The sequence below is a fragment of the Coturnix japonica genome, chromosome 2, assembly GCF_054131305.1.
Source record: "Coturnix japonica strain WE chromosome 2, WE-NBRP24, whole genome shotgun sequence".
Taxonomy (NCBI): Eukaryota; Metazoa; Chordata; class Aves; order Galliformes; family Phasianidae; genus Coturnix; species Coturnix japonica.
Genome location: NC_140664.1, coordinates 116,666,120 through 116,691,534, shown reverse-complemented (window position 1 = coordinate 116,691,534; position 25,415 = coordinate 116,666,120). Strand labels below are relative to the sequence as shown.

Here is a 25,415-nt window from a genome sequence, read left to right as displayed (position 1 = left end):
TTTGCATTTGTGAAATTTTGTGAAATTGTGAAAATTACCCCTCCAGCATGGCCCTACACAGGGAGATAATAGCATGCCATGTGGGGACAGCAGCCTCGGTTGAGTCCTTGCTGCTGATCCAGCAGCTGGATGCAGCCTTGACCGAAGTTACATTTCTCAGCATAATCCAGTGAGTTCAACCAGCCAAAAGCCAGATAACAAAATATTTAGCTTCAAGCCTTACAATAGCTTTTACAATCAGAGGAACACAGTGCAATTCCACAATATGAATCCATCTGCTCAACCAGCTATCAGTTCATTGCAATAAAGCACACAACACAAGGAGAAATTAACATGCCAGTTTTAAGAAAAATAGCTATAAAATACAGGGTGCAACCGACTCTCAGATATGACAGCTGAGTCACCCCAACCATAATTCCCTTTAAAGTGGAGAAAGGTTTATTAAATTTAAGAACCAAAAAGCGGCAACAGTGCCATACCTTCAGAACCTCACTCAAATTCCTTATAGAAACCATGATCACAGCACAACAACCACATGCTGAAAATCAGGCAAAGCAAAAAATGTGACTGAGTCACACTGTCTTACAAGACTCAAGAGCCTCCAAGACCACAAATCTAGAGATGGATCAAGTGTTACTTTTCCATCAGCTTAACTAAACAGTTTCTTAAAATGATTTTGCATTAAACAAATGCTAAGCAAGTTTACAAGAGACTTACTTCAATTAAGAGTTGTTTACTTGAATCAAAGCTGCGAAGAAAACATTTTTAAGCTAAGATCATATATGATATTCTCAATACAAAGTGAATGTTTGTGTTGAGTTTTGCACAAGTTGAACTACATTCAGGCACCATCTTTTGAAAATCTGTGTATCTGTATAGTCATCCCTCTTCTCAGGAAAAGGGCTGTAAGTACTACTAATTTTTCCTTTCCAAAAATCATCCCCTACTTTTCAAATGCATAGTTCTGTGCTCTGTTACCCACCATCTTCAATTGCAGTGAAAAGGTATATCACAGTACTTTGATTCATTTTTATAGTTTGGATCAATATGCAAGTTATTTTTAAAAGAGAATAAACAGTAAATGACAGGTCAGTAAGTGACAGGAGGTGGTCAGCTCCATGCTTAAAGATTGACTCCTCCAGTAAAGAAAGGAGGGTGATAGGTGACTCCCACCTAAGAGGAACTGAGGCCCCAATCTGTTGGCTTGCCCCTACCCGTAGGGAGGTCTACTGCCTCCCTGGGGCCCAGGTTAGGGATATTTCTAGAAAACTTCCTAGTCTGATCCACCCCTCTGATTATTATCCTCTATTGATAGTTCATGCCAGAAGTGATGAGGTCACTAACAGAAGCCTGAGGACTATTAAAAATGATTCTAGGGGACTGGGAAGGTTAGTTGACAGAGCAGGCATACAAGAAGCATTTGTCTGTATTCCTACAGAGGCAGGGAAGGACTCTGATACAACCAGGAAAACACACCTTATAAACCAATAGCTGCGAGGCTAGTGCAAACACAATAATTTTGAGTTCTTTGATCATGGAGCAGACAAAACCCCCCGTGATTCAGGAGAAAACAGTCAGAGACATATGGCTCCAACTGGACTGCCACAAGTCCATGGGGCTGAATGAGATTCACCCAAGAGTGCTGAGGGAACTGGTGGTGATAGCTGAGCCACTTTCCATCATCTATCAGTGCTCCTTATTGACTGGTGAGGTCACCGGAAACTGGAGTCTTGCCAACATGACTCCCATTTACAAGAATGGTTGTAAGGAGGACCCAGGGAACTACAGGCCTGTTAGCCTGAGCTCGGTGCCAGGGAAGGTTATGGAGGATTGTCTTAAGGGAGATCACATGGCAAGTGCAGGACAACCAGGGGATCAGGCCCAGTCAGCATGGGTTCACGAAGGGCAGGTCCTGTTTGACCAACCTAACCTCCTTCTATGATCTAGTGACCTGTCTGGTGGACAAGGGAAAGGCTGTTGATGTGGTCTGCCTAGACTTCAGCAAAGCCTCTGACACTCTCTCCCACAGTATTCCCCTCCAGAAGCTGGCAGCCTGTGGCTTGGACAGCTACACTCTTGGCTGGGTAAGGAACTGGCTGGAGGGCTGGGCCCAGAAGGTGGTGGTAAATGGAGCTAAATCCAACTGGTAACCAGCCATGAGTGATGTTCCCCTGGGATTGTTCAGTCTGGAGGAGTCTCAGGGGAGACCTTATCGCTCTCTATACCTACCTGAAGGGAGGTTGCATTGAGCTGGGGGTCGGCCTCTTCTCTCATGTAACTGGTGATAAGACTAGAGGGAATAGCTTCAAGCTGCACATTTTCTACTTTAAGCAGCCTAAGTACATGCCTCAGCTTTTTGTTGGTGACAAGTTTCAGTATTATTCAAACTCAGGATGTGTGTTATACCAGGCTGAAAGGCAAAAAATGTACTGATGCTATTACAGTCCTTGAAGCAACGACACACACAGAAGATAATCACCAATTATTTTCCTAGTTTATTGACCAGGAAACTTCTAAATTGCAAGCAGGACAACATTCACCTACACAGCATTACTTCAGAGTTTTGGGATAGATCTTTATGATATGACACCAAATGCAGTCCTAGCAGTTAAGCACACATCTGCAGTTGAGAGTAATTACCACAGCAGCATGCTTGGACACATACTATTCTTAACTGTAAATGGGTGCACATTTTTGCACAAGAACATATATCTTCTTTAGGGAGGAGGTCAGTCCTGATATCTCATATCCTCAAATGACTGAGGGAGCTGACAAAATCCAACAGCACAAATGTATATAACCTGATACAGTCTGAAAACAGACTTTTTTTTGTTACTATAATTCAAGTCTGCAAGATGCCAAAAATGACTGTAAAGATTTGTAGCACAAAGCAGGCCAACCAAAATATGACAAAAGCAAATAAATAAGCTTCCAGGCATGGAAGATCTTCATCAGCAATAAACCAGAAGTAACCTGGACTTAGTGTTAAATGTGTTGAGAATCGCTATGAGATTTTCACAAGTCAGTTGGGTTAATTATATTGCACAATCTGAAAGCAAAGCATGGTTGGCACACATGGAGCAGGGAGGTGCTGGCAAGTGGGGAGCAATTAGACAGTTAGCTCTTGTAGGAGATAGAGACAGTTAATTACTGCTTTTGAAAGCTGCTGAAAGACCAGCTAGAAGGGTGATGTAAAGAAAATTGTAACATAGCAAAAACAAAACTCTCTACTATGTCCATTTTATTCACCTAGTAATTATACAGCTCAGCTTCCATCTCGTTTATTGAAGGTATGCTAAATTCTTTAGGTGCAACATCATCACAGTTAGAAAACTGCATTTATATTTTTCATTCCTTTGCATCAAAATCAAATTCTTCAGGGAACAAGACTGTTACTTGACTCTGAGGTGCTTCTGAGCAGGTGGATGGGGAAAATAAGTCAACTGGAATCAGCTAAAGGGAAGTTAAAAACTCATGTTTAAGGGCAGTAACATTTTCCCCAGTTTGAGCATCATAAAACATAGCTGGCTGCAAGGTCCTCTTGGCCTGTGTGAAGGGCTGTGAAGTACTTGTGATGAGTGAGTGCTGGGGAATGCCACTGACACAGAGAGCAAATATTAGCAGTATGACACCAACACCCCCAGAAATATACTTATGCCATCGCCATGATAACTAGGCTGCCTTTAATATTTAGTGCCAAGGTGCTCTCACTGTCCTGAGTACAAAGCCATCCTGTCTACAGTGCCAATGCAGGAAGAGAAGTCATAGAATCATAGAATTGCTCAGGTTGGAAAAGACCATAAAGATTATCGAGTCCAACCACAACCTAACAAAACTTACCCTAAGAGCCCTCTGCTAAATGATGTCCCTGAGCACCACATCCAAACCGTTTTGAAACACATCCGGGGATGGTGACTCAACCACACCCCTGGGAAGCCTATTCCAGTGCTTAAAAAGCCTTTCTGTAAAGAAGTTTTTCCTGATATCCAACCTAAACTTACCCTGGCTCAACTTGAGGCCGTTTCCTCTCATCCTGTTACCTGTCACCAATGAGAAGAGACCAACCCCGATCTTGCTGTAAGCACCTTTCAGATATTGGAAGACAGCAATAAGGTCTCCCCTCAGCCTCCTTTTCCCCAGACTAAACTGCCCCAGTTCCTTCAGTAGCTAACAGCTGAGTTTCAGCTGTTGTTTTCTATTTGATTTTGTTTTTTGTTTTCAGATTTTGTTTTCTATTTTCCTGCACAGGCAACAGAATGAGAACCGCTAATAATCACGACTCACTTGTAACACACTGTGTCTGCGTTTAATTTTGTGTACTATTATTGATCCAGAGTTCAACACTATTTTTTATAAATACACAGCTGTATTTACCTGAACTGACAGCGCTGTTAAGTGGAAAAATAAATTATGATAACTTTCACAGTTGATGTTTAATACATCAGTTTATTGCAAGATATTTCCCTATTTAATAATTAATAATAATTTAATTATATTCTTTCCTGACACAAATTGAGAAAGATTTAAATTATCATATGTATATATCGTATTTTTTAATCAGTCGGGTTTCACTAAGAGAAAGAGAAAAATCAAACAGTATTTTAGAGAAGATTCAGAGCCTACGTAGCCCATAACTGAACAGCAAAAGGCCTTATGGAGTAAAAGCAGATAGACTACATTATGTATATGCCCAGGCATTTTAGGAAAGTAGAAGAACGAATTCCTGGGCAGTGGTGACCAAAAAGCTTGGTTCTCTTGTGTAAACAGAGTTTTCCCCAACAGCTGTATTCCCCTTCCTGTTTATTCTTCTCTCCTGCAGAATTCTCTCAGTTCAGTCACATCTGTATTTCATTTATTTTTAAAAAATATTTCTTTAGCTACCTCCTAGCTTTTCAGATTATTAAGGCTGAGGGAATTTTCCAAATCTCATTTCTCCTTTCACAGCCTATCTTGTTTACATTTTTACACTTCATTTGGGCTCTGAATTCACATAATGTTCCACATGGGTTCAGGGCTTTGCCCACACAGATAAGTTTGCAGGATTAGAGTTTTCAAGTGACCACTTGAAACTGCCTAGGCAATTACCATTTCTTCCTGGTTTTAAGACCAAAACACAGCAGGATAATTAAGTGAAAACAGCATTCAGTTGCTCCTGTCTTCCTTTTTATTCAATTTCAAGACTACCTTTAATGCTTACACATTCCATAATTATTATATTTCAAAAATCTGTTGAAGCCTAAAGTTTGCCACATCATATTTGAGAGCACCTTTCTAATATTGGGGTTTACAACAATAATCATGAAAGATTAACTTAGCATTGTAATGGAACTAAATAACAACTTTCTCTTTTTTGAATTTACTTTAGTCTGCTGAACTACTACAAGTTCTTCTACCAACAGTGGTTTCAGTCTACTTTGTCTTGAGCTACAAGGGTGAAATTGCACAACAGTTAAACCACATCCACCTTTTTTGCATTTCAACTAGGTTGCATGTAACAATACTGCAAACACTGAAATATATCTAATACTTCATCTCATTTTTTCTTTCCCAGCCCTTTTACTGGGTCTCATCTGACTCTTCTTAAAAATAATGGAGTGGATTATGAACCACCTCTCAAGGGCAAGCATCAGTCTCTGGATGCAACTCTATCCTACAAGCAATGCATCTGAAGATGATGTAATCTGCTCCAAAAAGCTTGCTTCTATTTTTAAATAGCATCCTTCTATTATGCTTTTAGAAGGGCATCTCTATCACAAATTACTTTGCATTTAACCTAGTAATAATCATCAGTGACATTCAATATACATGAAATAACTTCAGAAAATTGCTGATTTTTTTTTTCTCACTGTCTAACAAAATCCTTACAATTAGTACTTGAAATGGTTATTTAAATTTACAAGATTATAAAATACACTGTGAAAAACTGTGGCTTAAGGTCAGTTTGTCATAAAAAGGTGATTTTTTTTAATGCCTATTTAAAATGCTGGAGTATTTTCTATCTGAAGTATATTCTGGTTTGTGTTTCTGCACTTAATGCTACTGAATTTGACACTGAAGACCCTGGAAAAAGCGTTACATCAGAAACAGCACAAAAAAGATGTTCTCAGCACTGAAACTTCATCTGACTTTACAAGAAGAGACAACGACAATACAAAAAATATGATTTTTTTACAAAGTGCACTTTTTGTATGTTCTACTTTAAAATGTCATGATTTCTAAGTAAATCATTAAATGTAACACCTCCATCATAATATAATTTCATATTTATAATATATGTTATTTCTGTCCCAACCAGAAAGAAACTAAATGTTCACATTAGATATTAGGAAAAACTTCTCTGAAAGAGTAGTGGTACACTGACACAGGCTGCCCAGGGAGGTGGTGGACTCACTGTCTCCAGGTGTTCAAGAAACATGTTGTTATGGTACTAAGGAACACAGTTTGGTGCACTGGTTGTATGTGGATGGTTGGTTTAGATGATCTTAGAGATCTTTTCCAAGATCTTTCCCAACCTTAATTATTCTGTGATTCTGATTTTCTTGACGGCAGTAAGCATGCCACAAGAAGTGAAGGATGTGAAAGCCGTTATCTCTGTCATCAGTCTGCTACACTGAGATAAAGATCTCCGAATGCTAAGTGATGATGTCTCACTAATTTTAGAGTACACAGCTATCTTGCAGCAAATATTATCGGGCATCCTAGAATCTCACTTCATCTCTTTTGATGAGTAACAGCAATCCAAATCAGCAAACAGTTCAGCAAGACTGATAAAGATGGACTATCAAAGTGATAGAGCCTACCTTCTCACATTTCTAATAGGTACGATGAAATTTAACAGTATTTTTCACAAAACTGTGCCACAAATATATCATACCTAATTGTGGTCTACTAAAGCTACTTAAAGGTCTTCCTGCCATTTCCAGGGAACAACAATCATCATGAAAAGGCTTACATTGTTGTCGCCTAAGGGCAAAAAAAAAGCTTTAAATTTTGCACTAGTTGAGAAGTTACTGTGGAAGTATCTCTGAAAAAGAAACAGAAACGACTGCTGTCTACAACTTTTTCCTTTCTTTAAACCAAAGTTGATAAACAGCAAATACCATAGCCAACTCTACAGATGAATCATTTACTGTGCTATTTGTAACTATGGCAGCTGAAAGTCTATTGATTACACCACTCTGACTGCAAAGGCCAAAGACATTTTTCTTTGGGATGCTGGTATACTTTGCTGCTTGGAAAACCAAAACGCTTTCCAGCTCCATACCTGCAGAAGTAATTAACATTAGCACATCTTCTTTCAGTTGCCTTTTAAAAAATTAAACAAGAACACCACCAAGATCCACAAAACTTCTAAGACTGTCACTCTCAACTGAATTTCATTTATTAGATGAGCCAAATCACTTGGAAAACATATTACAAAAGCAGAGTTCTGCTCTGGTAGGAAAACAGACTAACTGATCTTCAAGATATTTTCTATCTTTATTTTCTATGAGTTTTTCTAGTGTTCCTCAAACAACAGTCTCAGCTCTTAAGTGCACTTATTATTTAATGCAAGTTTAAATTCATTTTCCCAGTAAGTACTTTTGAACAATCCAGATCTATTACATGCAATGTATTTTTCTACTACTTTCATAATTTGAACAGAACCACAAAATAACATCAGAAAACTCTGAAATATTATTTACAAACTTCTGTTGTTCACTAAGCCTCATTCTGTTACTCTCTAAATGCCCACAGATTTTCTTTTCAATATTTTACCACAAACTGAAATTATTTTTACAAGGATGGGAACCGTCAAATTCATTCTTGTTTCAAAAAAGTCAGTACCATATTAGTTGTCTTTTTTTCCCTTCCTTAGACTTTTGTCACGTCCTCAGTGCTCCAAGAGACTTAAGTTATACAGATAAAAAATAATCCTCCAGCACATTTCCCCAGTGCTTCCAGGCTTGCAGGGCTGTTGAAGCTCCAGTGTTAAAGGAGGACTGGAGATGATGATGTAACATAGGACAGCCCCTTCAGCACCACACAAGCCAAACTGCACTCATTCCAGGCTGAGCTGGTAGGCTGGGAGGCAGTGGAGGAACAAAGATGTAGGGGTGTCCACAGCCTCCAAAGCTTTCCCTGTAAAGCCGTGGCAGACGCGTCTTATCCAGACTTGATAGGGTCTTTACAGTATATACATTTTAACGTTTCCCTTTTGATCAGTGGATTTATTTAGATTCTTGTTCTTCCCCATCCATGCACACAAGCTTTTACTTCTTTCCTAAAAGACACAGCAGAGAACTTGTGCTGATCATCTTCTCTCTACATGAGTACATTTATAAAAACAACAGTCTAAATGACTGTCATATCATTACAAATTCTTCTTGTTCAGCTTTCCTTTTCCTTACTGCCTTGCCTTTTCTCCTGCCAGACCTATGTCTGAAATGCTATTTAAGGGACATTCATTTTGTTTCAAGTATATATAGAGTGCCACAACTAGGAAGAACTTGAGATGAACTGCTCCCAAACAGTTCAGCTGCAAGCTTGCAAGTTCCTCACAACTGCAAAGTAACAGCCAGACATTAAGAGACCTATAATTTTTAGGATCTTTAGGGAAAGAGGGAATGTACTAACACTTTTCTTCCACAGTAGAATCTATTCCACTTCTTCAGTACCACTAAAGTAGATACTCCCCTGCAGTGCTGCACAGTGATCTCATCTCCCTGAACAAGGAGGCCCAGGATACACCAGACTACTTGTTTCCCCCTGGCTCCCACAAACATACTAATCAAGAACTGACTCCTCCTCCAGACAGTACCCCAGTCTAATATGTAATGCTGATCAAACAGATGTATCTTGCTGCTATCTCAGTACCATAAGGCTTGTACTGTATTTCAAGAGAAGGAGTCTCACAGCATTCACAAAGCTCTGTGGTAAACAGCCCTTACATTGCTTCTTGCCCTTGAACAGTTTCAACCTCACTTCCCTCCCACTGATTAGTTCATACATAAGCAGAGATCCTCGCAAAGCAGAAGGGACTATGCAACAAGGAGAAATTGAACCTGTCAATGGTTTACAGGCTATGTTTCCACCCCTGGGGCAAACAGTTCCAGATATACTGAACCATAACAGAGCCCCAGCCTCCACGTACCCAGTTCTCAGTACTCTGCTACAGCACAGCTTGCCTGAGAGAGCCCAGTATTTACAAAGCTCTGTGCATTTACAAAGCCACTTCAGCTTTGATTTGAACCTCAGAACAAAGGGAAGCAGAGAGCAGAAAGATGATGAAATAAAAACCCATATATATAGTAAGGATTAATTTATTCTACCAATGGCATTATATACATATCTTGCCACCTAAAGGATTTTTCATATATTTGAAGTCCAGCATGATATTTTTTTCAACTTTTTAGTTCTTAACCTGTTACAGGAGGTACTGTAATGTCTAGTTTTGAGAAGAACATCTATAACACACTGTATAAACATCTGAGGTAGTCTAGCTAAGTAAAATTGAACTGAACAGCCTCTTCTGCACTCCTTATAGGCAGTCTATGGGAGGCTGTTGCCTGGTGGCACATTTATCACTCTGCACATTGGTATGTTCCTTCTCAGAAAATGCATGAAAAAGCTTTTTTGTTTTTCAGAGCTATGGTAAGGAGATTCAGGGACCACCAGCACTTGGGCTATTTGGTCTGTAATTTTACAGTATCACAGAAGAACTCACACTGCAGAGTGCAGTCACCAGACAGGTACAACAGCCAAGACTTAAGAAACTTACAAACCTAATCAGTGGTGGTGAATTTGGTGAATGAACACAATCTCGATGAAGTTATTTTAAATATCACAGTATTGCATAGCAAAGCACTGGTTAGACTCCCACAGGCAACACTTGAAGCTCCAAAGTGGGGATGAAAGACCACCATATCTGTAGCTGTGCTTGAGTATCCATAAATCATAGAATCATAGAATGGCTTGGGTTGAAAAGGACCTCAAAGATCATCCAGTTTCAACCCCCCTGCTATGTGCAGGATCACCAACCACCAAACCAGGCTGCCCAGAGCCACATCCAGCCTGACCCTGAATGTCTCCAGGGATGGGGCATCCACAGCCGCTCAGGGCAACCTGTTCCAGTGCATCACCACACTCTATGTGAAAAGCTTCCCCCTAATATCTAACCTAAATCTCCCCTGTCTCAGTTTAAAACCATTTCCCCACTGTCCTATCACTATCCGCCCATGTAAACTGTTGTTTATAATTTGTTTATAAGAAGAACAAAAAACCCAACAAACCTCTGAAAAGCCAGCGGAGGTGCACAGCATTTATACTACACTGTGGGGAGAAGTAAACACTTTACCCATTTACTTGGTTTGACTTAAGTAGCAACAATCAGAAGGATATCTTAATGTAACAATGTAAAAAGGCTGTTCTGTGGGTTATTGCTGAAAAAACAACACTAAGCACTTTGAAAACAGCAGTGTAGCTGGATCTAGTGTATTTACACTGATGTCTTGGAAACAGCAGTAGAAAGCTCAAGTACCACACTGCTTTGAAAGAGAGCTACAAAAAATGCCAATGTTTTAACCCAGATTTTATCAGCTCTGAAAATACTGACTCAACTATTGATCTTTTAGCCTTAGCCACTCTGACAGGAGGTATGAAAAGCCCATCTGGATTGATTTAGCTTTGGTCTCCTGAAACAAGTACTGCCTCTGTACACATAGTGATGTATTTAACATTATATTAAAAAGGCCTACATGACTAAAAAAAAAGATCCTATAACCAAGTGATATAAATACTTCTGGTGCACTGGGTACATTAAAATTCTCTACACCAGCACTGTTTACTCAAAATTAAAAAGACATTTACTGAAGTAACACGTAGCACTTTTACAATAAGAAGTCTGAACAATATATTTTTTTCCTCCAAACGCTCTCACAGATCAGCTCCATTAACTACTTGCTGGTGAATCACTGCACAAGAAGCTCCAGATCAAGCATTTCTCACTGGTAATGGAGTATTTGAGAATTAAAAAAATCTATGATTAGTAATTATGGTATTTTTCTCAACACAAAGTTAAGCATGACTTAAATCATGAGAGATCCAAAATAAGCTTTAAAAGTCCTGCATTACACTGCCACACTATGGTATAATCAAGATCTGCAAGCAAGAATATAACAAAAAGAGAATAAAAATAACTTCTATAATAATTTGAGACTGCAGTATCCACCATTCGTTTTATTTATCTTCTGCTTCCCTAAAGCACTAAAAACAAACTCGTGCCTTGTCCAGCATCAGCTACCTAAGTAAATTATACTTTAGGATTTTGCTTCTGTAATGTTTTTCCAAAATGAAAACAATTTTAACTTCTGCAAGTGTTAAAACATGTAGGAAAGTTGATACCAGGAGCAATCTTTACTTTGCTGGCTGCAAAACATAGAGGTTTTTGTTCTCCATAATACTATGTGATCTGAAAGGTTTTCTGTTGACAGCCAGAGGAAAAAAAGGTTCAAGGACATTCTTCAAGTATTTTTGAGGTTTTCAAGGCAATGTTATAGAATTTTAGCATCTATATCAAACACATCAATGATTTGTTTATGTTAAAATATACCTCATTTCAGACTTACAAATATTTCAATATATTTAACATGGCACAAATGGGAAAATTTTCCTCAACACTGCTAAGCTTAAACAGACTTTATTTTTTCTGACCTTGAAGCACAGCAACACAAGAAATCTGAAATTTCACACGCAGCTCATGAGTCAAAGCATACATTATTTTAATTACTTTGCCATTTACATGGCTTATACCTTCCATAGCATTTGTTTTTTCAAAAAAGCTGTAAGTCAACTTTGTACAACCATTACCAGCACTGCTTTATTCATTCTAACATTCAATTTTTTAAGTGTTTTTTCTAATAAATCAAACATTACATATACGCAATCAGCTGAGACCAAGACCATGCCAATTATTTTGCCTGTAAGAACTTGCCATTATAAACATTTCCCACAAGGCATAATGAAATACTTGCCTGATGCCACAAGACTTACAAGAATATCTTGCACTGAAGGATATTAAATAAAGATTAGATGGCTAGCTGGAATTTCATCTGTTCCACTCCTTACTTAATTGCTATTGTCACCACTTCGGTTTACAAGAAATGGTATAGTCTAGATGCATACCAGTTATTTTCCATTAGGATGGCTCACTCAAGTTTTTAAGACCCCAAATTAAGCACCTTTCATCTCTAAACACTTCCCGTCACAAAAAGATGACTGCTTAAGCCATTAATGAACAGGCACTGTTTTTAGTATGTTTGTCTCTAGGACACATCCTCATACATACATATGCATGCCTACTAGAACAATTTCTGTTATTAGGCTTCAGCGTTCATTTGCCACACAATTTTAATACGGTTGTTTTTGTTGTTGCTGGTGGTTTTTGTTTGCTTTACATATTCACTCAAAGCACAGTCCATCAAGTTAAACCTAGGACCTTAATTCCTCATAATAGTCAATGTTTATAAAGAGCAAACAGTGAATATTATGCTCATTAATAAAAGTTGAGGTCCTTTAGTAATGCATGGGCCTCCTGAGCATCCCTGAACAGGATCAGCCCAAATAAATTCTATCCTCACACCTCGTAGCAAATGTGCAGACTATCCTCTGTGACTTGTGATTCTGGAAGCCCTTTGGTAGGAGAGGAGCATAATCAATTTGACACACACTGAATGAAGACAATTTACGGAGGGAGCATTCTTAACAGTTTTGATGGTTAGTAGTTGCCCAGGAATCATGCTGAACTGTATAGGAACTCCTCACTCAAATCCAGCAGCAATCCGTTCTGAAAAATCCTGCTTTTAACTGCACCCAAAGATTTATCAGCAGATACTATGGCACTTTTGTTATTCTGTCCATTTTAGTTACAAAAATATATTTTCCTTTCCCAGCTGAAAACAGACATATTTTCTTCAATTAGTCATTCAGGTATCACAGCTAAGTATTTAAAATTAGATAACCTTCTTTAAAACATATATTTTATTTAAATAATAAAGATTTAAGATGAAATTGAATTGACTGCTGAAAAATGCTATTTCTTACTACCATATCTTCCCTTACAGCCTACTCTTCTTTGAAGGATACTGTATTCCATATCAGAGTAATTGGAGTTCTGTCACACGGAAAAAGATTAGTTATGTTTAATGGCATTTTTAGCTCTACAGATTTATATCCTCCTCAGAACAATCAAAATCACGCTTCATTGCTTCATCAGGCATTTCATTCTAGGAAACTACAGGAAATTGTCATACCTTCCTGAACTTTTCCATCTGCTTATAAAGATCTGGATCCAGCTCCTGAGACACATCTTTCATCCAAAGCAGAGCTCCTCTGTATTCAGTCCGATACTGTTCCATGCGATTTACTGTCAGCCACGTGTCTGAGATGGCCCTATATCTGAAAGTCTCCACTTCTTGATACAACCTAGTCAAAGGAGCACGCAGTGCTAATCTGGGGGAAAACGAAGAAGAAACGAAGGAAGTCATTCCACAAAGGCATGCAAATTAATATAATTACTGATAATTTGCTAGTAATCAAAACAAAAAAATTGAAAAAAAAATCACTTAATTTTCACTCTTGTGTTCAGACAGTTGTACAAATTAGTTGGGAACATACATGAAGCTGATAGTTTTGTATGCATATTGTGTTTCCGGTTCTAGCAAAGTAGCAGCCTTTCACAGTTTCTTTCACTTACTCAAGCTAGTAGAAAAGAAACTTTTCCTAATCTGTGTATTTTATTTCGCTAAAATGCTTAGGTTTACTTTTTAAACTTTCCTCTTTGCAAGTTGCATTTAACAAGTGTAAGAATATACCTGGGGTATTTTGTATTACTGAATACACACCACAGATGCAGCAGGATAGTCATGTTAAGCCACAAAAAAAGCATTTCTATTAGCGTTTAATCTTCACATGTACATGTAAACAAAGAAATGATCCATCAGGTGCCTAATTAGCTGATTTCTTTTCCTTTACTTTGAGGAATCCAAACAATTCTTTTGAAGGATATTTATCTTCAGGAAGGTTTTAGGGATTTTTTTAAATGTTTGTTCCAGATACTGCACTTTGGAGAGGCAGCAGGGGACACTGTTGTCTTCCCTATGCCATCAATTCAGCTTCCAATGGGATCTCAGACTAGACAGAATTTCTCCAACTTTTGCCATGCTTCCATCTGCCGCTTCTGCTTTCCTGTTTCTTGCCAGCAGCCACCTCGCTGGAATGGGTTCAATCAGTTCCACACCAGGGTAGAGCTAGTTTAATTTGTCACTTAGGGACTTCCTAGACCCACAAGAATTTCTAATTTCAGCTCCAATAGCCAGCAAATTTCATTTACTTGATCTCCAGATTGCTACTGGCATTCAACATAAGTAACAAGTATCCTCACTCCAAGATGAGCTTGAAGATGGCTCAAGAAGAAAAGAAAGACAAACATCTGTTTTATTTTTATGGGAAATTATTTTAAACGATGTCATAAGTGCACACCAAGTAAGAGATACAATAAAATGTGAACTTTTTTCTGGGTCTTTTTTGGGTATAATTCTACAAACACCTCACCAGTCATTCAAAGGAAAATTTCACTTTACACAGACAGATCATACAGTGTGATTTGTGAAAAATGTTCAGCTATTTAAAAAAGCAAATCATTAGGGGTTTTTGCTCAAAGATACCTTACATCTGTTCCGAAGATCTTACTCATGGCTGTTCCTGGATGTGCTAATGACCAAAATGTAGCCCAAGATAAAGATGAAATTCTCAGTACTTGGTAGGTGATGTTTTATTTTGAGCCAAACAGTTGTACTGCTCAGCTAAAGCTGGAAAGTGTCATGATAACTACAAGTCTAGAGAATTTGATTTTTACTTTGTCACAGAACTGAACCTTCCCTTCTGACTGACAGAAAATTTAAAACTTTCATAGTATTAACATTAAAAAAAAACAAAAAAAAAAACACAAAATATCCACAAAACCAAAATTGTCCACACAATAAAACCTAACAACATCAAGTACTGTTGCTTTTAAACCCATTGAAAAAGCACAGCCAGTGAGACACCAAGAAATCTATGGAAAAGGAAAAGTTTATGCATTTCTGTGTCCCTCCGTATCCTTCTACTTCTACTAACTTGCTCCTACCCAATCTAAGGTCAGCAGGATGTTTTCTTGGGGTTCTTTCTGTAAGGTTAAAGCAGGAAATGGCTTTTTTTTACTTGAGGTGTGAGACTCTATGGTCCAGAAAAAGCCACCTCCTACCCCTCCCAGACCTAGACACCTCCCACAGCAGGATTGCTGCAGTATTTTTCCGCACAATAAGAACTGCAGCTAATCAGGAGAGAGATCTGAACCAGCTCCTTTACTGTCCCACTGCTAGAAAGGCCATGCAGATAGCACCTGTATAGCTTCAGAACTGCTGAGCTGAACAGGCATATGTGGAAGAATCTGGAGATCCAGAGATACAGCAGGCTCATGGAACAGAGAACAGACCTGGCAAAAGTACTCACAGCAAGCCAGAAATATTGTCCATATTTCAACAGTTTTGGTCAATAACAAATTTCTTATCGCTTTGTTATAGGTATGTGTATCTATAGAGGTAAAATAAGTTATAGCAATGATGAATCAACTATCATTATTCCCTGTGATCAGTTGGTAATTCTGACATACATACCTTTGCTGAGAAGAAAAGCAGAGGGCCTTTCCTGTTGCTTGCATCATTTTTCCCGCTCTTGTTTTATCCTGAGAACCCTGTGATCGAAGAAATTTCCCCAATTCATTTTCTTCCTGAGACAGAACTAATGAAAAATAAACGAGTGATCAAACATGTCATTTAAAACGTTACTAACAGCTTTTTAACTGGCCTAGCATCAAATAGATTAAGTCGCTCCAAATCCAAGCAGCACAGAAAAAACTAATTTCATGGAATTCCTGAATTTATAAATCAGAATGTTTAACGAGTTTCCTGTACTTAACAAGAATCACAAAATTTTGTCAGTTCCAAAAGTCAATAAAGGAACATGATACCTTCTTCTTGTACAAGAAAAAATAAATCATGGTTGGATTACATAAAGGACCCAAAAGTGGCTCAACTGTAGTATCCTTTTGCCTTTCTCTCTCTTTAAAAATGAAAAATTTAAAAAAATATCCTTTACTTCAGTTGATCTTAGGTTATTTACATTGAAGCAAATATTTAGTTACGCTACCCAAAGCTTTTTCAGTTGTTTTTCATCTTGGTCCTTGTTTTTCAAGCTTGACTACAACTGACTTTTTTTTTTTATTATTATTATTATGAAAAATCTAGTACTTCATGTTAAATATAATCTATTTTCAAATTACTCTGCAGCATCATTTTTAGAACTCAAGAATTTTTCACATTTTAAATAATATTTTTGAATTTGTTTTTTTAAATAAGCAGATGAACAAAAGCATATGTTTATATATCAACATGTTGGCTACTCTCAGTTTGGAATTTCTATGATCTCACATCATTACAAAAACATTTCATGGTGGCCTCATCTAACAGTCCTTCAAAGTGTCTGTCTTCAATAGCACCTATTTCTTCCCAGCTCAGTGAGGAGAATGCTCCAATACAATGAAAGATGTTATGAAGTCCTCTTGTCATTCTGGTAAATGTTGACAATCAAATCATTGTAGACTTGTAGCATACTACGACAGGGTATGCCGCATGCACATCTTTGTGTAGGAATTTTCACCTACTAATGTGAAGTACATCTTGAACTCCAATACACTACTGTATTAACAACTTTACTTCAGTATCGTAAAGCATCATTTCTGAACATCTTCTTTGGACAGGCAAAAAAAAAAAAGGCAAGTGAAGAAAATATGTGTGAAAATGAACAGAAAAAAGTAAATGAAAAGGTGTTTCCAAAGTTGATTCACTTTTCTAGTCCAGAAACCACAGCAGCAGAGAGTCAAAAATATTAATGGGAGAGATGTATGATGGGAGCTGTTTGAAACTTCCCAAATGAGGTTCCTGTCTCTCACTAATGACTACTACTAATTAATGTCTACCTGTTGCAATTAAGTTAGCATCATCAAATTCATCATAATAGCATGGAACTGTTAATTATAAAACTAGTAATAAGACCAATATTCTTCATAGTCGATCTTGATAAAAACACAAGAATTCAGAAGAGTTAGAATTTCTAACGCAAGACAGTTCTGAATTTAATGTAATGGGAAAAAAACTTAAATCAAGCTATCCCCCATAATTGTTGCTCTGTATCACTGTATAACATCAAACATAAAACATAACATGAACTTGAAGATCTATAAACAATTAAGAGTCTACATTTAGGTGTCTGCAAGGAACATTATCTTTAATTTTAACTAGGATTAAAGCAGTGTTTCCCCATTTCCATCTTTACTTTTTCACTTGTTAGATGATTTCATACTGCAAATCTCCTTATCATTTTAACTACTGCATTTGATCATACTTACAACAAATCCTTTTTTGATAAAGTTCTATTGCTTTCAACAACTCCATACATGTTCTCTGAATTGAATGGAACAGCTGGAATTGAAACAAAATAAACAAAAAGATTCTTTTTTAAGAGTATTCAAGAAACACTGAAGTTTAAAACACAAAGAAGAGCTTATCTTAAATTTTGTTGAAATTACTAGGAAATTGTATTTTCTTCTTGAATTTTGTGTAACCTTTCCAGTTTGAAACTGTATTTGCCTTGTTAATTGTGTATTTCTTTCAATCACATTATTCATTGAAACCATATAGACAGATCAGTCAAAACATACATAAGGAAAATACAGACAAAAAACATTTTGGAAACAGGCCACACAAATGATATTTAACCAAGGTACTAAGGATTTGTTTTGTAATTAATATCTTTCAATACATATGAAGACGTACTGATCTTTGTTCTTGAATACACTCCAACAAAACAAAGTGCCTGTCAGCAGTTTCACTGAAATATATTAAGGGGCAATAAATACATTAAATTTTTAATACCACTAAGTAGAGTGGAACAAATTCATATGGGTATGCCAACAGTAAAATTCTTGATTTTAAACTGGACATCTGACTGTCACAGCTCTGGTTTTCCAACCAAATTGACAAAGCAGCAGTTTCCCAATAAAGTACAGAAAAAAACATCAGTCTTGATTAAGTTCAGAGAATTAACAGGAAAACAGAAATTACCACTCTTTCTTTCTATTCATCTAAAATCTTCAGACTGCAATTTAAACTTCAACTTTGCTATATCAAGTGTTAACAGCAAAATGGACTGCTGGCACAGTAACTGTCATCCTTTGGCACCTGCTTAACCTCCTGTATGTATACTAGGATCTTGTCTTTGAAGAAGACAGCATTACTCACAGTTGAAAAGATGTTGAAGTTAAAACATTTTTCCTTTTTTTTCTTTTCTTAAATCTTGTAAACAAATTACCCTACTTATAATCCCATATGAAGTAACAAAGCATCCTGTCTGATGAATCAGCAACACAATAAGCACAGCACAAACTCAGGTGCATATATTTATAAAATACTGTTTCAGTCCCTCTAGCTTGTTTCACAGCAATACTTTCCACTTTAAACCTGTCATGAAAACCTCATACATGCCCCGTATCCTCTAAGACATATCAGTTATCACTACCACAGTCAGTCTACAAATATTTGTGTGTTGTAAAAGTTGCTTGTATTTCAGCTTTAACACATAAATCCTGAGAATCCTAATTCAACTATTTTCTAAGAAAAACAGTGACACAAAACAGACCATTACACTACAACACGAATGAAATTCAGCTGGACATTAACTTGGTTACTACGCTTTGGAAGTCCATTCTCTGTCTTTTTTTGATTTTGTCAAAGCTGTTGAAACTCTTCAGTTTGTAGAACCTCAGCTCTTTTTCAGTGTGGCTGAAGGTACTGACAGTTGGGACTGTATTTGTCACACAGTAGGATTCCTTCTCTCAGTTATTCTTTAATGACTCAGATGTTGCCTTTTTGCATGCTCAAAAATCTGTACAAAAGCCCTAGAGAGCAGACTGCACTATGTAACAATTCCTGATAATAAACAAAGAATGACCTCTTGTTCCTCTTGACAACAAAGGAGAAAAAGCCTGCCACCAAAACCTGAAAATAGGTATGAATATAAACTTTTGTCTTACAAAAATGCCACTATATTCCTCGTGTCTCCCTAAGTACTTTTGCCCAAAATTAGAAAGGATACTATACAAAAATAATGACAAAAATGTATATACATTATTACATCGTATGTATAAGTACATATCTTAAAGGCTTGATGGAAATGAAAACATCTTAGGAGTTATGAGAGAACAGTTATTATGCAGACATTACAAACCTCTAGTTTTGCATCCAGATCTGCATCTGAAGCCACAACATGTTCATCTTCCTTTTTTCCTGTGACTTTTATAAGGGTTTGCTTTGTTTTCCAGTATTTCTGTTGCATTTTATTAACCACAGATTTTTCTTGGCTTTGAGCATATTGATCATAAAATTCCCTTGGATAATTGCTAAAATATTAAGAAACAAAATAACAGAACTTCAATATGATGCTCAAAAAGTAAGTCTAACAAACTATATTAATACATTTACATCCAGAATATTTCGTGTATATGCAGGCATGTATATTGTAATATGTATCTTATGCATTAGTCACAAAGTTATTAAAGCAGTAGAGTTCCACCAATATTTCTTATTCTCTTTTGGAAAACAATACACTGCATTTTATCTGAATGTCCTGGGCATGTAATATTGCCAAATAACCAATTCCTAAGAAATCTTTGCAATGTATTATCGTATAATTTATAAGCCCTGGAATTAAAATCTCATTTTTATAACAATATATACATAATATAATATATATATATAACAAAAAAGTTTAAAAGAGTATTAGTAGAACTGTTAACTAGACAGTAAATTTCATGCAATTTCAATTGTATCAGGATTTCACAAAGGTCATTTAAAGAATATCAGCTAAAGAATGAAATTACGATCTTTACTTTCATTTTTTAAAATTCAATAAATAATTAAAAATAAAGAATATTAGTCTCTTTTGAGTAGGCTATGTGAAAAATAGGAAGCTCACTTCTTTCACTGTGCAAAGTGACAAACGTAGGCGCAAAACTGATAATTTCTTTTTTCAACTGCAAGAGGGATGGGAAATTTTTACTGGCAGAAGATTCTACATTACATTCCTATAGCAAACCCAATAAAAAAATATAAACACAAACTGCATATTCCATGATATATTTATACCATATGAAACATAGAAAATACAATCTCTCAATGAAATCTTGATCTCTTTCAGTAACAATTATCCCACTATTAATTTCTGCAGAAGTATGTATCCTTTCCCTTATTGTATAAATTAAGATCTGCAAAATCACTGCAGCTTATGAGAAATAATTGGTTGTTAAGATGTAATGTATTAAACGGACTACAAAAATTAAAGTCTTTGGTGCACATATCCCTAAAAAGGGTGGCAGCGCTACCCTACACAGTTATTAATGATGGAGTTTGACCTGAAAAGGAACTTTGCTTGACAGGCATACGCTATTTGCATCACATGTATTTCTGCACAATCATTATACATACTCTGGCAAATAAAGCCTATCAAATTAGGTCAGACCTGTACTGACCTGACAGATGTAGCACCTATAAAAGAAAAAATTTACAATATCTAATAAATGACAAGGACGTTTAGATCCCTGCCAAATCCCCCTGAATTAAGAGAAAGCAGAATACAATAGTTTAACTAATAAGAACAGTGTTATACTACCTTAAAGAAGAAAATAAATAAAGAAAGAGGTAAAACTGAACCAATTATGTGGCAGTATTAAGGCTCTAGCTGTGTGCCAGTTATGTGTTTTAACCTGCTACAGCTGTGCAAACAACTGGTATCTCAGTTCAGTGGTCAAATGAAGAAAACACCATAACTCATTTGATGTCAACCAGCCTTAATAGCTGCCTTGTTTGAGATCACTGGAAATTCTGATGACATGGTGGGAAGAATAAAAATGAGCTGTTAATGCAAGGTCACAAAAAAGAAAAAGTTCTGGGATTAGTAGAGATTCCTGAATTAGACAGATAAAGAAACTGGAGGAAGATGAAGAATACAATCATTTACCACAGACAAATTCAACTACTAATATAATCTGGAGAAATATCTAGCTCCTGCTCATTCTTATACAATGGTTGCTCATAAACTAACGCCTCCTATTTCAATATGCCGGCCTATGTCTTCAGAGGCAGATGCTGGTGGTAAGGCAGTAGAGACTGAACCTCCCCAGCAATGTTCTCTTACATGTTGTTGCCAGGAGACAGATGGCAGAAGAGGAGCAGACTGACAAAATGGCATCTCGTGGAAGTGCTTATGAAGCAAAGGTGTGGAATAGCATCCCTCCATGTGGAAAAAATGGCACCCAATAACATTAATTCCATGGAAGTAAATAGGAGGCATTACTTCCAGAGTGATCTACATAAAGCTTTCATTATCTAATGAAATATTTGGTGAATAATTTTTACTGGTGGGCTTTTGTCAATACCTTTTAAATTGGATTTTGTGCCAAACAATCATGGATATATTTAGGTTTCACTAAACAATAAATATAACTACAAGAATGATCTAGTTTCATTTGGTTGTTAATGATAACAGCAGATGTATCTCTTGAAATAAGATGGCTTACATACTTCCTACCATTAGGTACGAAATTTCTAACACATGCAGTTTTCAGCCATGTAGTCAAGTCACTTGTTTTTCCATTTTTCAATAACGTGGCAATTTTTCACTTTATATTTTCATTCTTTTTCAATAAAATATCTAGTAATGACTTCATATAAATGCTAGATGCCAGAACACAACGCACAATAGACCCAGGAAGTGACAAATCAACATGCCAAACACTGTTACCTCTTCAGAATAATAAAAAATGATGAAGGCACTTACTACTTATGACCATCCATGTTTCCTATGTTCTTCAGACACTAAATAAAATAAGAAATTGTCAGTTAATACAAATATCTTTAAAATATAATTCTTGTGTTAAACAACAGGAACACTGCTTTTTCACATAGAAAAATTACAATGTTGTAGCATCTTGCATATCATGTTATGACAGATTTTCCCATTTGTACACCAAATGCTTTCCTCGTGGAACATGCAATTCTTACCTGTATCTATGGCACACATTTATATGGCGTTGCTGTTTTTTATATTTTAGTAACTCTTCTAGTAAAACAATTTTACCTGGCATAAATTCAGCAATTTTTGTCTCAGCAAGCCCAAAGTTTACATGTTATGCATAATCCTCAATAAAGCTTTTTTTCCCCTAAAATTTTAGTCACAATACAGTTCAGCTACTTGTTTCACCAATGCCCCACTGATCTACTTTTGAGAAAAACCATCCAAGCCATGGATGTGAAATTTAATGACCAGATGGTTTTTCTTAGAAGGGCACCGTAATTCCTGTGGACAGAATATGATTTGCATGTGTTTAGATTTTAAATTTTAAGTTATTATCTCCAGTTTGGATACGCAGTGAGCTGTCCAGATGGCATGTGCATCATCAGCAATGGAGCACACTCCTTCTGGGCCAAATTCACAAATCAAGCCAGACACTTCTTATAATAAAAAAGAAGAAAAAACCAACAAAAACACAACAGAAAACAGCACCTGGCATTTCCTCTGTTGCTTTCAGAGTGGACTCTCTGCACTAATCAGGGAGAGAATGAACAGGGACTACAGTGGGGGGTCATGATTGGCATTACAGCTAACAAGGTGCTGCTTGAAGACAGGATGACAAGCACTGAAGTGGAAATGGGACTGGCACAGATTGCAGGGATTCGGACACGGCTATGCAAACCTGAGCACTTCCAGCAACTGCGAAGCACATGTACTCCCATTTGCAGTCAAAAAGAGCCAAATCTCAGATTTTGGATTCTAGCCTCTCTGCTCTCTGTACCTGTGAAACTTCCTGGCAAAGTTCCACACGATGCTGGATGCTGGATGATCATATCAGAGCAGGATATTTTCCTGAAATGAATTTTTGTGAAGTGCTCATAAGTGCTGCAGGAGAGATGGTGAGAAAATTCATCATCCTGTCTTCCAAGCAGAGTTAAATGGTAACGCCAACGACCAAATAACAGAGAGGAAGAAAGAAAGAACTGCTTTGGATTGCTGTTTGCTTTACAGCACTGACATGTCAAACAAGGTGCAGAATGGACAGCAACAGGTATGGCTTTGTTTTAGTTTTTAGAGTCATAAAGCACAGGCAATTCCAGTTTTCTAATACCTGTCTCAACTTCATTGTTTAAATACAGGTCCTCCTTAAGTCAACATGTGCAAGAGATAGGAACACGGGATTTGGCTTGATTAAATACCCATGACTCAGTTACTAAGCAGCACGCTTGGTTTAACAGGAAGCAAAGAACAGCCTATCTAGGTAAAATGATATGCACATGATGTGGAACAAAGTGTAGCTACCAACAAGGGGAACGGGTCTCATGCACTGACCTTAAATACTGTACATGCTCACCTTACTCTCCTAGAAACCAGCAACCTTAAAAATAAATAAATAAATAAATAAAAGAGATAAGGTGACACTGAACACTCATTTTGCAAGCACAGCTCACATTCTTTTTTCCTAAATATCTGACCTTATATTCGACTCTGAGGTCTTTCCATATGTATTCCAAGTCCTACACTGCATCCCTATGCCCTTCGTGCGGTATTTTTGTAGTTTTGAGTGCCTGAAGACTGTGTCAATGCTACGAAAATGAAGGCATGTGCCTCTGTGTGACATGAAGGCACATGAAAAGTTTGAAGCTTCAAGGCCTGCTGAGACAGTTTGGTATGGTCATATAGGATGGTGTCTTACCTACGCTGGCTGCTAGAAATGGTTCTTGGCATGCAGTATCACTCAGATCACACTGAGAGAAAGGTCCCAGAGAGCTCATAATAAGCTCATAAAGCCTGCCAGGGAGACTGCAGCAGTTAAACAGAGGGAATCAAAAGCAGCACAGTGCTCAAGCTCAGTCCCAGTGTCCCTTTTATTTCCAGTGCAGAATCAGCTCTTGGTATGAATGAGAATTCAGGTTGTATGGACAGCTGAGTGAGTACTGGTTTTCAGTGAAAAGAACTGTGGTTGCTCAGAAAGAATCATGTGACTTTTGATTCAGCTTGTGGTTTATCACCTATAATTTCCATCCCGGTTCCTTGGTACCATTCATTCCAGATGTTGTTCAAGGAATTTTCATAAAGAAATCAGTTATGTTTCAGCTGAGTTTCACTTCTCCCACCAGCTGGAAAACCAGAATGTCTGCTACAATTTTGCAATTCTTTCAGCTATTAGTTTAGACCACAAAACTGCACTCAGACTGGGTCCAGTTGATCTCCAATTACACAGAACTTGTAACAAGTTAGGTACACTTGTGAGATATTTGCAGTACTGCATACTAATTTCATTTCATGTTTCAGCATCACAGTTTAGCTTTATTGAGATGGGAAAAGTATTAACACAGACATTAAAATGAAAAACAAAAAGGAAAGCACGGGGATATTTACTTGTGCTGTATGTAGCTGAATGCAGCACTATAGGAATTCTTCTGTTTGTACCTGGAACGCAACTGCAAATGCACCTTCCCTGAAAACTGCAGTCAAAATTAACCTACACTTTCATGTACTTTAAAATATAAACTTGAACTTAATTTGCCACAGGGAGGTTAATGTGAGAGACTCTAAGACTAAAAAGCGTATCAGGAAATAACATTATGCTGACCCAGAAAATAAATAGCATCCACCACTTCATTGGAAAACTTTTCATTCAAAGAGTTTCCATTACCTTTAATGATAAAGACTGGTGTAACATTCATTATCCCTGTGAAAGACATCTAAGAAAAGATAGGGACACTCTGAATAACACAGAAACAACAACAACAACAAAAAAAACCAGCAGCAAGCGTAGGTGCTATGGATCTAAGGTCTTCTGAGTACGTCCATACTCTGCTCATTCGAGAAGTGCTTCCTAATGTTTTGAGACAGACAGATGCTACCTCAGCTTCAGCTTTAAACCTAAGCTGGCCTGATTCACAAGGAATCTACCTGGAAGACAAGGGATCGCAGAGCTAGATCACCCATCTCTGTATGGAACTTATCAGCCCTACTGATCCCCTCAACCTGAAAAGCCCCAGGAGGCCTCAACATTACATTTTGCAATCCACTGTGTGTAGACTGGCACCAGAGAGGCCTGCATCCTGGCAGCTCGGACCTGGCACAGTCACTGGCCCGGACACTGAAATAGCACCAAGCTGTTTCTAAGCTCAGCCTGGCTTTAAAAGCAGCAGAGCCACATTCACACCATTACACAGCCAGAGCTAACAAGGTGTGCTGGAACCAAG

The 25,415-nt window shown here is 37.3% G+C and overlaps 1 protein-coding gene across 16 annotated transcripts in view; it reads right to left on the bottom strand.

The window, feature by feature from the left end:
* Positions 1-25,415, bottom strand: part of ICA1 (islet cell autoantigen 1) — a 66,651-nt gene that overhangs the window by 33,946 nt on the left and 7,290 nt on the right. For 12 of the 16 annotated variants that reach the window (XR_014943037.1, XR_014943038.1, XR_014943040.1 and 9 more), the window contains exons 2-6: positions 21,967-22,004; positions 19,360-19,531; positions 17,483-17,555; positions 15,693-15,816; positions 13,290-13,488 (exon numbers count right to left, since the gene is read on the bottom strand). Coding sequence is in view for 12 of the 16 variants with exons in the window: in XM_015853589.3 (XP_015709075.2) it covers positions 13,290-13,488; positions 15,693-15,816; positions 17,483-17,555; positions 19,360-19,531; positions 21,967-21,983 (585 nt within the window). In the remaining 4 variants the exon portion in view is untranslated. Of the gene's footprint in view, positions 1-13,289; positions 13,489-15,692; positions 15,817-17,482; positions 17,556-19,359; positions 19,532-21,966; positions 22,005-23,532; positions 23,579-25,415 lie in introns of all 16 variants that reach the window. The other 4 variants (XM_015853584.2, XM_085538578.1, XM_085538580.1 and 1 more) reach the window with 1 other exon arrangement.